Source organism: Nesoenas mayeri, assembly GCF_963082525.1.
Source record: "Nesoenas mayeri genome assembly, chromosome: Z".
NCBI classification, from domain to species: domain Eukaryota; kingdom Metazoa; phylum Chordata; class Aves; order Columbiformes; family Columbidae; genus Nesoenas; species Nesoenas mayeri.
The window spans coordinates 21912725-21925148 of record NC_137542.1 but is presented as its reverse complement, the minus strand read 5'-3'; the positions used below and the strand labels follow the sequence as shown (position 1 = coordinate 21925148).

At 39.6% G+C, this 12424-nt stretch overlaps 1 protein-coding gene across 1 annotated transcript in view; it reads left to right on the top strand.

Annotated features, from left to right (window-relative positions):
* Positions 1–12424, top strand: part of PCSK5 (proprotein convertase subtilisin/kexin type 5) — a gene marked incomplete at its 5' end in the record, with an annotated part of 194028 nt that overhangs the window by 126283 nt on the left and 55321 nt on the right. Inside the window, one exon of the mRNA XM_080362313.1 lies at positions 4284–4384. Coding sequence (XP_080218439.1) covers positions 4284–4384 — 101 coding nt within the window. The remainder of the gene's footprint in view (positions 1–4283; positions 4385–12424) is intronic.

Sequence of the window (12424 nt, the reverse complement as noted above, 5' to 3'; positions counted from 1 at the left end):
AGAATTACTTTTAGGTGCTTTCAAGAGCAGCTGCAAAGTGCCAGCATAGGTAGAAATCAACACTCTGACACAAAGACAAATCAGTGGCAGGTAAAATCCATAAAACATACTTTTTTTATAGAGGTTATCTCTCGTAACAGAGTTAGTGCAGAAGTATTCGCTAATAATATACAGTTGTCAAGGTATTTTTTCCTATTATTCTCTTCTCTACTATCTTGGATACTACAAGACAATGCTGGAAGATAGCTTTCCCACTCCAGACATGCAGCTAGTATAGGTTAAGCACCACATAATATAGTTATCTGTATGTACCTTTCATTTGTCAAACATATTGCAGTAATGCATCACATTTCCTTTGAATTCCTTTTTCAAATTATTTCTTAAAGCACTAGGAAATTTACATATGAAAGCCCATCACAGATATAATTTATAAAACTATTATATGACTTACCTTCAGAAAATAACCTCACTGCTTACTGTTCCACCTGTTTCTTTGTTTTCTAAAAAATACCAGTTCATCTGCTGAGTTTCTTTCTCTTCTAAGGTATAACTCTGCCTTGCTGACTGGGTTCCACTCTAAGCAAAACTTGAAACAAAACCAAGAAAAAACAACATCTCCTGCCGATTCTTAAAATACAAAAACCTGCTCATGTTTAGAAACTCTTTCAGAGTGTCGAGATACACACAATGTGGAACGTTCCTTTTTGGGCAGATCCAGATACACAACCGGTATGAGCAGAAAAAGTAAATTTTTGTTAAATCCTTAGCACTTCTAGAGATAAAGGTTCGTAGAAACCAGCACATCTTGAAGAATTGTAACAGAAGGTAAAAAATGGTTCAATCAGTTCAGAAAGCTCATGTCATGAACGATGAAATAGCAAGAAATGGACAGGTTTGTGAGGCAAACAGCGAGCGTGTTCTCTGCTGAGGGAAATCCCATTTTTTACCTTAATCATTAACCTCCCAGTCAATGAAACTATGGAAACATTGATGATGCAGCCTTAATAATGACTACAGAAATGACATCTCCTTAATTTTTCAGAGAAAGTTGCTTCTGTAAAACTATCACAGTGTATCTAGAGTTTTTTCTTTAATAAGCATGTGCATTTTCTGAAAGCTGTTGAGCAGGTTCTACATTTTTGTCTGCCTTTCATCAGAGTGTCTGTCCTAGGTTGCTATTAATAATTTCATGTTGATTAAACTAGGCTGGTACCAGAAATATTGTCGCTATCCTCAGCCCAATCTAGTTGATTCAGAAGATTTATAAGGGAATATAACTCATGGCACTAGAAATGTTGCATGAACTTCTCTTGGGTACTCTGATCAGCATTTTCATAGATCAGCAGTTGTTGTAAAGGTGTTTGAAACATACAGAGATGTTGTACTCAACAAAAGATTCAAAAATTTCTCCATCTCCCCACCCTCTTGATCAGAATGACAGCTAATATACACTGATGACAGCTTCGTGGTGCTGTCAAATACCAGGTCCTTTTATTGTGATTAATGATGTTGCCCTCATGTGGTTCAGGAATTTGAAGCACCATTTTTCTTCTTGAAACTTGCTTGCCTGTTGGTGGTCCTGTACTCTTTTTTCTCAGGGTAGACATGATGCTTCTCTGACAGTGAAGCCACAGAGCTGAAAAACACGCCTGAGATCTTGGAGGTAATTTACACCTAAACATCTCAGCTCCTGTCAGTAACTTTCCTTTGAAATAGCTCAAATGGGATTTCCACTTATGAAGCTTTCCCTACACATTTTCTGCTGAAATATTTGCTGAGTGAAAGAGACAGATAAGAGTCTGTAGTTCAAATGGCTGCCACAGCATCCACTTAGAGCATGAGAGACAATGTTGCAGAATAAAGAGGTGTCATGGTTTATTGTGCTTCACGTCTGTAGCTACAGGACAGTAAAAACACTCTGGAAACATGTTCTTCCAGAAGATGAGAAACAAATATCACAATGTGGTGTGCTTTTCACTGTACTGAAAGAGGCTGTCTCTAAAGGAAACGCTGCTATGAGGGCACTTTGCCCTGCCTGAGCTCCTGTAGGCTTTGCAACCCTTTGGTCCTCTGAGGAAAGTGCCTGCTGCACCATTTTTTTTTTGCAGGGGGCAAAAGGAAGATGCATGTATTAATCCCTTTTCTGCATTCTCTTTTTCCTGTCCTCTCTTCCTCTCCTCACCAGAGCAATGATCAGTGTTTTTCCAAATGGCATACCTGAATCTTGCATGTCTCTCTCTGAGCATATGTCGTCCCGTAGTCCTTGGCCATGTTAACACCGCCTGCAAAAACACTACTTACATTTGCACATATAGACGGCGTAGGGCTAGGGCTGTTCCTGATGCAGTTTTATCTCTGGATATCATCAGGGCCTTTATGGAATTTGCATGCATTAAGGTTTTCCCAGCACTATTCATTTTCATTGTCTTTATCAATACACAGCCAATAGGAGGGGAGGCAAGAGATAAAGAAATTCTAGGAACATTTTATTTATGAGATTCATCTTTTAGCTGATGATAGATAAAATAAATTGTTTAACAAGGTGTTCATTAAATAATGGGGGGAAAAAAGGTTCGTTCTAGACTTTATTATTCTTGTATCTGTCCTTTGATAAATTCACTAATGTAGGGATATGACATTATAAATGCTTTAATCCACGTTTTCCAACTTCTGGAAGCTTCCATTTTGTTTCACTTTCTCACTACTTCCTTTCAATGATCAGTTCCATGGTGCTGTTAGCTCCTTTTCCATTAGAAGTCTTATGTGTTTGCTTGCTTACACTTACATGTCATGAAAAAGTTCAGCAACCTTATACAAATCGTATAATACATATACTACTGAACATGGCAAATGCAAATATGTGAAACCTATACCTCCTATGTGCAATTGCTGTATTCTGCATAGATGGGATGTGGCTTTTTTTTCAGATCGTATTTTACATATCTTCCAGTTTCAAAACTAGACAAGCACTTTTATATGCCCTCTGCTTTTTTTTTATCCTCTGGTTCCTTCCTTCTCCCGCCTTTGTATATATCCATGTTTCAAATGTAATATGATACTAATGGATTAGATTGCATGGACACACAATAGTTCTGTATATTTAGTAAGAAGCTGTGTAAACAACTTCTCCTCTGCCCCTCAGGCAGATATTTTGTGTTCACTGGTGACTGAATCTCAGCAATCAGTTGAAATATTGTGAGTAAGGTTTGGCACCACAGGTCATGCACTCTGCCACCTTCATGGAGGTTTCCGTGCTGTGAACTTCTGCCTGCTAGAAACTGTTCTCAAGTTCATATGGGTTTTGCTTGAGCGTCTGCTAGGTAGTAGTGACTTCTTGTGTCTACTGCCTTGCTCTTGCTAGTAATCACTTCTTCAGAAAGGAGAGCATAGGTTAGAATTACTTTAAATTAACATTTCCTGAAAGAAGCAGAATTTAGAATAAAAACATTTTTTTGTGTGATTCACTGTCTTACAGAAAGAATCTGCCTAAAATTCATTATGAGATAGGAACATCCTAACACTAAGTAGAAGGCTGTGCCTCTAGTTGGCATTGCACATCATAGTTTATACATCCACTTAGATTACATATAAAAATATTTGACAGCATATAATTGAGTAATACACTACAATTTAAAGCTGCACATAACTAATTGGCTGGTGAAGCCTGGGCCAAATCTGTGATTACGTCAGGATTTTCCAATGAATTGCTGCTTAATTTCATGTGAATTATTGCATATGGCATGAAGGAAGGATTAAACACAGTACTTAGCATGAGCCCAACTGTGTTCTGTTCTTTCACATACTTCCAGTCTGACTTCAAGCAACCTAATTAACCCTTCCTTACCTCGTTTCTAGTCTCTAAAATGGGCATAACCAGTCTGTATATAGGAAGTACTGTAAGATTTAGTTCACTCTTGTTTGTAAAGCACTTTGAGATTCTTGGATGGAAAGTGCTCTATAAATGCAAATAAAAGGACATAGTTCTAACTGTGCAGTTTGAAATCCTGCATGTTTTTCTGATTTATAATTCTTTTTGTTGATCATACTATGAAAAAAATGGAGACTAACATTTTCACTGTGATACAGAGAGCATTTCTCCAAGTTCACAAGTGTCTTCAAGCTCAGAACATGTAACGTCATGTGTTCAGACACCCTTTTTTTCGCCTTTCCTTGGAATGAGAGAACGGATTAGCCTCCAAGTACACGCGAGTCATTCGAGCAAATTAAACCTGTTCTGATTTCTGAAGCTGTGTTCTAAATTTCACACATTCAATTTCTTCCAGATCACCACAGACCTGAGGCAGCGTTGCACAGACAGCCATACTGGAACCTCAGCCTCTGCACCTATGGCTGCAGGCATCATTGCACTGGCACTGGAAGCAAAGTAAGATCTGAGTTATACTCTGGAAAAAAAAAAAAAAAAAAAAAATAAAAAAAAAAAAAAAAGAAAAGCATACAGAAAGATCTTTTTCACTCATTCAGCAGCTTTATCCAGGGACCTCAAAGTGCTTTGGAAAATTTGTTGTAGCAATGCACAGTATCCTTCCAAGGGCAGGAAAGATCTACATGTTTATTTCACATGTAGGAAAGATGACACCATGGAAACAATGGCAGACTACTCAGTGTTGAAATAGCTTGAAACAGTGTTCATAGAATCATAGAATAGTTCGGGCTGGAAGGGACCTTCAAAGATCATCTAGTCCAACCCCCTGCAATGAGCAGGGACATCTTCAACCAGATCAGGTTGCTCCGAACCCAGTCCAGCCTGGCCTTGAATGTCTCCAGGGATGGGACATCTACCACCTCTCTGGGCAACCTGTGCCAGTGTAAAACACTCTCAGTGTAAAACATTTCTTCCTCATGTCTCACCTGAAACTCCCCTCCCTTAGTTTAAAACCATTACCCCTTGTCCTGTCATAACATGCCCTTCTGAAAAGTCTTTCCCCATCCTTCTTATAGGCTCCTTTTAAGTACTGAAAGGCTGCAATAAGATCTTCCTGGAGCCTTCTCTTCTTCAGGCTGAACAACCCCAACTCTCTCAGCCTGTCCTCACAGCAGAGGTTCCATCTTTCTGATCATCTTGGTGGCCTCTTCTGGACGCCCTCCAACAAGTTCATGTCTTTCCTGTACTGAGGGCTCCAGAGCTGGACACAGGACTCCAGGTGGGATCTCACCAGAGCAGAGTAGAGGGGCAGAATCACCTCCCTCAACCTGCTGGCCACACTTGATGCAACTCAAAATACGACTGGTCTTCTGGGCTTCAAGCGCACATTACTGGCTCATATCCAGTCTTTCATCCACCAGTAGCCCCAAATCCTTCTTAGCAGGGCTGCTCTCAATCCCTTCATACCCCAGCCTGTATTGATACCAGGGGCTGACCTGACCCAAGTGCAGGACCTTGCACTTGGCCTTGTTGAACTTCATGAAATCCTCATGGGCCCACTTCTCAAATTTGTCCAGGTCTGGATGGCATCCCTCAGGCATGTCAACTACACCACTGAGCTTGGTATCATACATAAACTTGCTAAGGGTACACTTGATCCTACTGTCTGTGCCACTGATGAAGATGTTAAATAGTACTGGTCCCAGTACAGACCCCTGAAGGACACGACTTATCACTGGTGTCCATCCAGATATTGTGCCATTTTACACATCACTCTCTGGATGTGACCATCCAGCCAGTTTCTCATCCACCAAACAGTTTGCCCATATTTCTCCAATACAGAGAGAAGGATGTTGTGAGGGACCATGTCAAAGGCTTTACAGAAGTCCAGAGAGATGACATATGTAGCCCTTCCTTTGTCCACTGATGTAGCTACTCCATTTTAGAAGGCCACTGTGTTGGTCAGTCAGGACTTGCCCTTGGTGAAGCCATGCTGGCTGTCTCGAGTGACCACCCTGTCCTTCATAGTATAGCTTCTAGGAGGATCTGTTCCATGATCTTCCCAGCTACAGAGGTGAAGCTGAAGGTCAGTAGTTCCTAGGATCCTCCTTTCTACCCTTCTTAAAAATGGGTGCTATGTTTCCCTGTTTCCAGTCACCAGGGACTTCACCTGACTGCCATGACTACTCAAATATCATGGAGAGTGGCTTGGCAGTTGGAGAGTGGCAGCCAATTCCCTCAGTGCTCTGGGATGCATCTCATCAGGTCCCGTGGTCTTATCTATAGTATATTCAGGCTCCTTAAGTGGTCACGAATGAGATCTCCACAGTGGGAGGGACTTTGCTCTCCCAATCCCTGTTTTGCAGTTCATTTTCCAGTCATGAAGTGTGGGAAGAGAGTTTGCTCATGAAGACTGAGGCAAAGAAATTGTTGAGTACTTCAGCCTTCTTGTCCATTGTCACCCGTTTACCAGTCTTGCTCATGAGGAGGTGTACCCTTTCTTTGACCTGCCTTTTCTGTTTAACACACCTGTAGAAGCCCTTCTTGTTTTTCTTTGTGTCCCTTGCCAAGTTCAGCTCCAGCTGTGCCTTAGCCCTCCTCACCCCATCTCTGCACAACCCCATCTCTGCAGTGTCCCTGAACTCTTCCCAGGATCCCAGCCTCTCCTTCCACTGCCTGTGCATTTCCTTCTTGCCCTTCAGTTTGACCAGCAGGTCTCAACTCAGCCATGCCAGCCTCTTGCCGTCCTTACCTGATTTATTACACTTGGGGATCAAGAGCTCTTGTGCTCTATGCAAAGTGTCCTTAAAGATCTGCCAGCTCTGTTCTACTCCCTTGTCCCTGAGGGCAGTTTCCCAGTGGATCCTGTTGATTGACTCCTTGAGGAGCTGGAAGTCGGCTTTCCTAAAATTCAGGGGTCTGATCTTACTCTTAACCCATCCCACATCCCTCAAGACTGAGAACTCCACACGTGCATGATCACTGCAGCCCAGGCCTCCAATCTTGAGGTCACCAGTTAGCTCTCTTATACTGGTGACCATCAGGTCCAGAATTGCATGTCCCCTGCTAGGGCTGTCTATTACCAGGCTGAGGTAGTTATTCTCAATGCACTCCAGGAGTTTCCTGGGTTGCCTACAGCTCGCTGTGCAACTTTTCCAGCAGATGTTGGGGTGGTTGAAGTTCCCCAGCAGGACAAGAGGCTGTGACCATGATGCCTCCTGTAACTGAAGTAAGAAGGCTTCATCAATAGTGTAGTAGACATTAGACACAAGGTTTCCTTAGTTGCCTCAGTCTCTGATTCTTACCCATGAGCTTTCTACGTACTCGTGGCTTTTCTTCAGAGACAGGTCTTCACACTCTATACCTTTGTTGATGTAGAGGGCAACCCCTCCACTCTTCCTTCCTTGCCTGTCACTTCTGAACAGCCTGTAGCCATCAACTGCTGCACTCCACTACCTGTGCTGAGCACAGGTAGTTTCCACTAAATGATGCATGGGATCATTACCATGTCCTATAGAACCCTCACAGCACTGCCTGGCTCTGCTGTACTCTGCAGGTTACTGTAGGCTGCCTCATGCATTTGTGAAGCTTTTCTTAGTAGTGTCCATTCTTGAATGTTGAAGAAAGTTTTGGGACAATGTTAGGCTACCATGAACAGAAATTAATATAGTGTCAAAAATAAAAATTCTCAACTTCTGCATGCTGACACAAGTCTGCTTTTTCTATTGGTTTAAGTTCCTCGGCTGTAAAAACCATGGACAGTGTAGCTCCATAGTCCTCTTACATTTAACTCAAAAACATTCCATCTTACAAGCATTTTCTAAACTGCAGGATTTTGTACTTTGTGTCCAATATATATTTTAAATGTGCTTTATGAAGCAGCAGAAATATTGGAGATTTATCAAGTATATCTGTATTTCAAAACCTTTTGCATCACTTTGCTGTATTTGCACATCTAAGGCAGAATGCTTTATCCCAAATCTTGCTTGAAATAAAATGTTTCTAAGTTCTAGGAGATTGATTCTTTTAAATTCTGAAGTAAACCAGTTTGCTCTGGGGGCAGCCTTTGAAAGATGTAAAGAATTTGCAGTCATTTCAAACTGTATGTAATTCATAGCAGCAGAATTATATGTCCATCTTTAATGTTGCTTTTTTGCAGAAACCCTGGACTGATATTCAAGATGCAATACTTTTTTGCTGTTGAGCAATGAGAATAAGAGTCAGTAATTGGATAGCTGATATAATCTTAAGTAGTGCAGCACTTGTATTATTATAATTAGGTTTTCTTAATGCAGTCATTAGAAACAAATGTATTTTGAAAAGTTAATACAATGCTATTTTTTAAAAAAGTTTTTAATCTCAGTTTTATAATTCTTAAATTCATTCTAAACAATGTTCATATGCAGATAAAATTGGGCATGTATAAATTTCATTCTGATGAAAGTTTTTCTAATTATTTCTTAATGAGCAGAGGTTGCTTGCAATCTTTGGTTTGTATTTTATATTACATTTTGTGTGTGTTTTCTAACAAATGGTTGATGTAATTGAAAGTTTTAAAAAGTTATGGCACACAATACCTACAACAAAGCTATTGCCAATAGTGGCATCTTAAAATATGCTGAGAAGCTTATACTTTGAACTTTGGTGACTATATCAGTTGGAAATCCGTGTTACTGCCTATGGACTAGCAGTATTTTTTCCAAATTAATAGTTGCTATGATAGGAACAAAGACAAGGCTACATTAAATCTTCACGTGCACTGATAGAGACAAAATGTGCCAGTGACTGGTAATTTTTTTTTGTATTTGTAGTGCTCTGTTGCATGGTACTAACAAGAGTTTCAGGGTGAAAAAGTACTGATCTTGCCTTCTTGCAGATTCTATTCAGTCTGGGTATATGGAGGATTCTTACTTATTTCCACATATTATCCTGTGTATTTGAACAGAGCCAAAGGAATTATATTAATATAATAAATGCAATTTTCCTCATTTGTATTCCATTCACTAACTTTTCTCTCCTATGTGTTCTTACAACCAATTTTCTGAACACAGTACGATCAAGAAACGAAAGAAAAAGAAGAAAAAAATAAACTAGGAAGTGAAATATTTCCAGATTTTCCATGCTGTTTTTTCCTGTACATTAATACAATCCTAGAGTTGGAGAAACTTTTGGCCTTGTGAAGTCATAGATTATGAAGTAAGGCCATTAGTATTACAGGGATATAATATCATAATATATTAAATTTTAATGTCTGGCATTTGTTTGTATGAAATCTATTCAGATTATTTTAAGCTATTTCCGAATAGTAATTATTATTTATTTATCTAATTTGAAAGTTCAGGTTGTATTTTTCACCTATGATACTGGCCAATTTAAATAGTAGGAATTAAAATACGCAAAAAGAAGTTTTGAAGCCGTCTTAAGTATTTTTTTCCTATGTTTTTAAGACACATGATATTGTGGCTTAGCATAAGGGCTTACTGGAACTAGTTTGCATTCAAACAGAGTTTGGATTTACATGGATTCTTCCATAGATTCGATATTGATGCCTGTTCTAAAAGCACTGGTGTTTATACGAGATTTTTTAAAAAGACTAGTTGGAAAGGGGTTTTGCAAGGTTAATTATGCTCTTCATGCAGCAGACTGCTTAAAAATTGGAGGACTTAGTCCTGAACACTTCTTCAGTTTGCAAAAACATATACTTTAATTCTACTTTGTGCTGAAAAACACAAATCATACTGTGGAAGAGTTTTGAGCCTACAAGGTCTGTTTTCCCCAGTAGCCAAGTTCTGTTCCTGGGAGACATCAGGAGGTGAACAGAGCACTAGTCTGGCCTGGATACGAGTTAGAACAGCCAAGAGGTTGCTTCTACTCACACGCAAAGCTACATTAAACCAATGGAAAATGAGCAAGGCAGATTTCCACTCCAACCTGCCACTTTATTTCTTTGATAAACTTCATATGGTAGGATTGGCAAGTAGCTGATGGAGGACCTCATACCTACCTGCTGATTTGAACCCTCCACTTAGCTGTTTTTTCCAATTGGGTTCTGCTCCTGAAGTCCTGGCAACAAATTGTTTTGGGATAGTTGTCTGCTTACTACCCCAATTTCAAATCATGTGAATGCAGCTTTTTTAATGAATTGCATTTTCAGTCCATTATTTGAGTATCAAGTGGATGTTTTCCTGCAGGAACCAAAGAAATATAACTGAATTTCAGGCTGCTTGTTTGAAATTTGAGGGCTTAATGCAGAAATGTAGTCATGCAACTGCCACATGAAGAAAGACATCTCTTCATATTCTATGCTTTTCTTATGATATTGAGGTAGTTAATTGTTTTATCTGATGGTTCCCAATGTATCTAGTATCCTGCTCAGGCTTTATGAATAAATGCTCTCTTGTATATCGCAATTCTTAGTCATTAGATAATGTTGAATTTTGCTAATTGTCAACCAGAAATTATGGGTATAAAGTATAATCAATTTAGTCAGCAGAGGCACCAGTCTTCTTACTGAAAATAAACTATCTATATTGCATAGTACCACCTACTGTTGATATCAGAGTTACCCTTTCTCACTGATGAAAGGCTTGCATTTGGGATTTTGGTGGATCAGAGTCAGGAGAGACAAGACACACATTTTTTCCATTGGGCACTGTGCCATGTTCCTTTGGAGAAGCCAAATGTAAAAAAAGAACTTATGTTTCTGATGGAATAATTCATTATATATCCTCAAGTGGACTGCATGCTCCACTGTCAATAAGCCAATGCATATTTTACAGCCTATGGTATATAAACTGCAGCTAACATGAGTAAGAAGTAGCACCTGAAATGGAAGCGTGAATCTGTTATGTTTCTACTCTGTGGCATACTCAGGGGTCTAGCTTTGGAAAGAGTCCTGTTTTCTTCCGTGATTCTCTTCACATGAGCTGTATACTTTATTTGTCTTTGGTTACATGGAACCAACGCTAGAACAAGGTAGTGCGAGGAAGAGATAAATAATTTCAGTGAATTCTGATACTGATGGTCCATTCAGAAAAGTGGCAAGCCTCTGCACTCTTCTAAAAGGCAGTATAACCAAGTGTAATCAGTGCGACAAAAGGAGAAAAGAAAATGGAGTTCACATTGCAAGGGGTCAAGAGTGTCAGAGGAGGGTACCTTGGATTTCTGAAAGCTGGTCAGATACTTGGAATACTTCCCATATTGACTGATTTTCTTACAGAAAGGAGAAAAACAGTATACTGTTTGGCAAGGCACAGTTTTGAACACAGAGAACATATATATATATCGGCAGAGTTATGAGGAGTTTGTTTCTTCGCAAATATGGTCAGAAGCTAAGGGTGATGAGGCAGTTGAAGGGAACTGTGGATGTACTGTGACCTCTATATGTAGGCTTCCATTGTAAAATGAGAGGTTATCAGTTAAGTCCAGCAGCTTTAGCTAGGTCTTTGCTCCATTTATTGACTGCCTATTATAAAAGGGAACACTTAAGTCTATGACTTAGACAACTTTTTGTGTATCTTTTCATTTTTGGAGTAGTTTTAAAAAAATACTCTTAATGGTAAGGTATTTGAAAAGCATAAACATAAATAAATGTTTAATTTAGAACCTGTGTTTCTCTTGAACTTTAACGACCTGCACCACTTATGCAATTTCAGTTATTATACTGCGATTGACTTGGAAGTACTTTCCTGAATTCAGGTTGCCCAGTGTTTCCCATTTTAAGGTCCTGTTTTCAGTTACATGTAACTTTGCCAAAGGATAATAATTCCATCTGAAATTTTCCATGTAACTTGCTTTAAAAAGGTTTTAAGAAAATTCCGTCCAGACATTTCTTAAACTGAGTCTAGATTGAAAAAAATTATGTTTGACTGTGAACATTTTTAACTTTTTCATTGAGTTTCACTGTCTGTGCTTTGGAGCAACAGCTAGAAATAGAACAAGTGGATAGCCATTGTTCTGGTGCCAGGGCAATGCCTTTTATTTTCACAAGCTCTTCAAAAATCTCAGTTGGCATGTGCTCAGTTCAGAGTTTTAAGAGTTTGGCAGGTCTATCCCCTGTAGTTTCTTGGTTCTCCCAAGTGTTCCCCAGCCTCAGCTTTTACAGGCTGCTATGGGTTGTCTCTGTGAGGGCTGTCTGCTCTTGGAGGTGCTGCTGGCTGTTCGCCTGGAGAGCGAGGAGCCCATCTGCTTTTCTCTATCTGTGTTGTTACAGCAAGAGGAAAACAAGGTGGAAGAGGGACTGGATTGCAGTCTCCCTGCAGACTTTCTTTTGAGATTTCTTGCACCATAGTGTCATAGCTAAACTATATTTAAAGTGATCACTATCATCATACTTGGCAGATAGGTCAAACTGATAGCCTGGGTACCATGCTAATCGTAACTGTCTGCATTAACCTAAGGTAATGGTATAAGGCTTCCCCACATGCACAGTCACAGCTGGTTCTAAAACTGGCAACTGAACAAAGGTTTTTGTTCTTTCTTCCACTCTGTTGTCCCCCAGCAAAATGTGCACACTGTCTTTTGGATGGTTCCATTTCATTT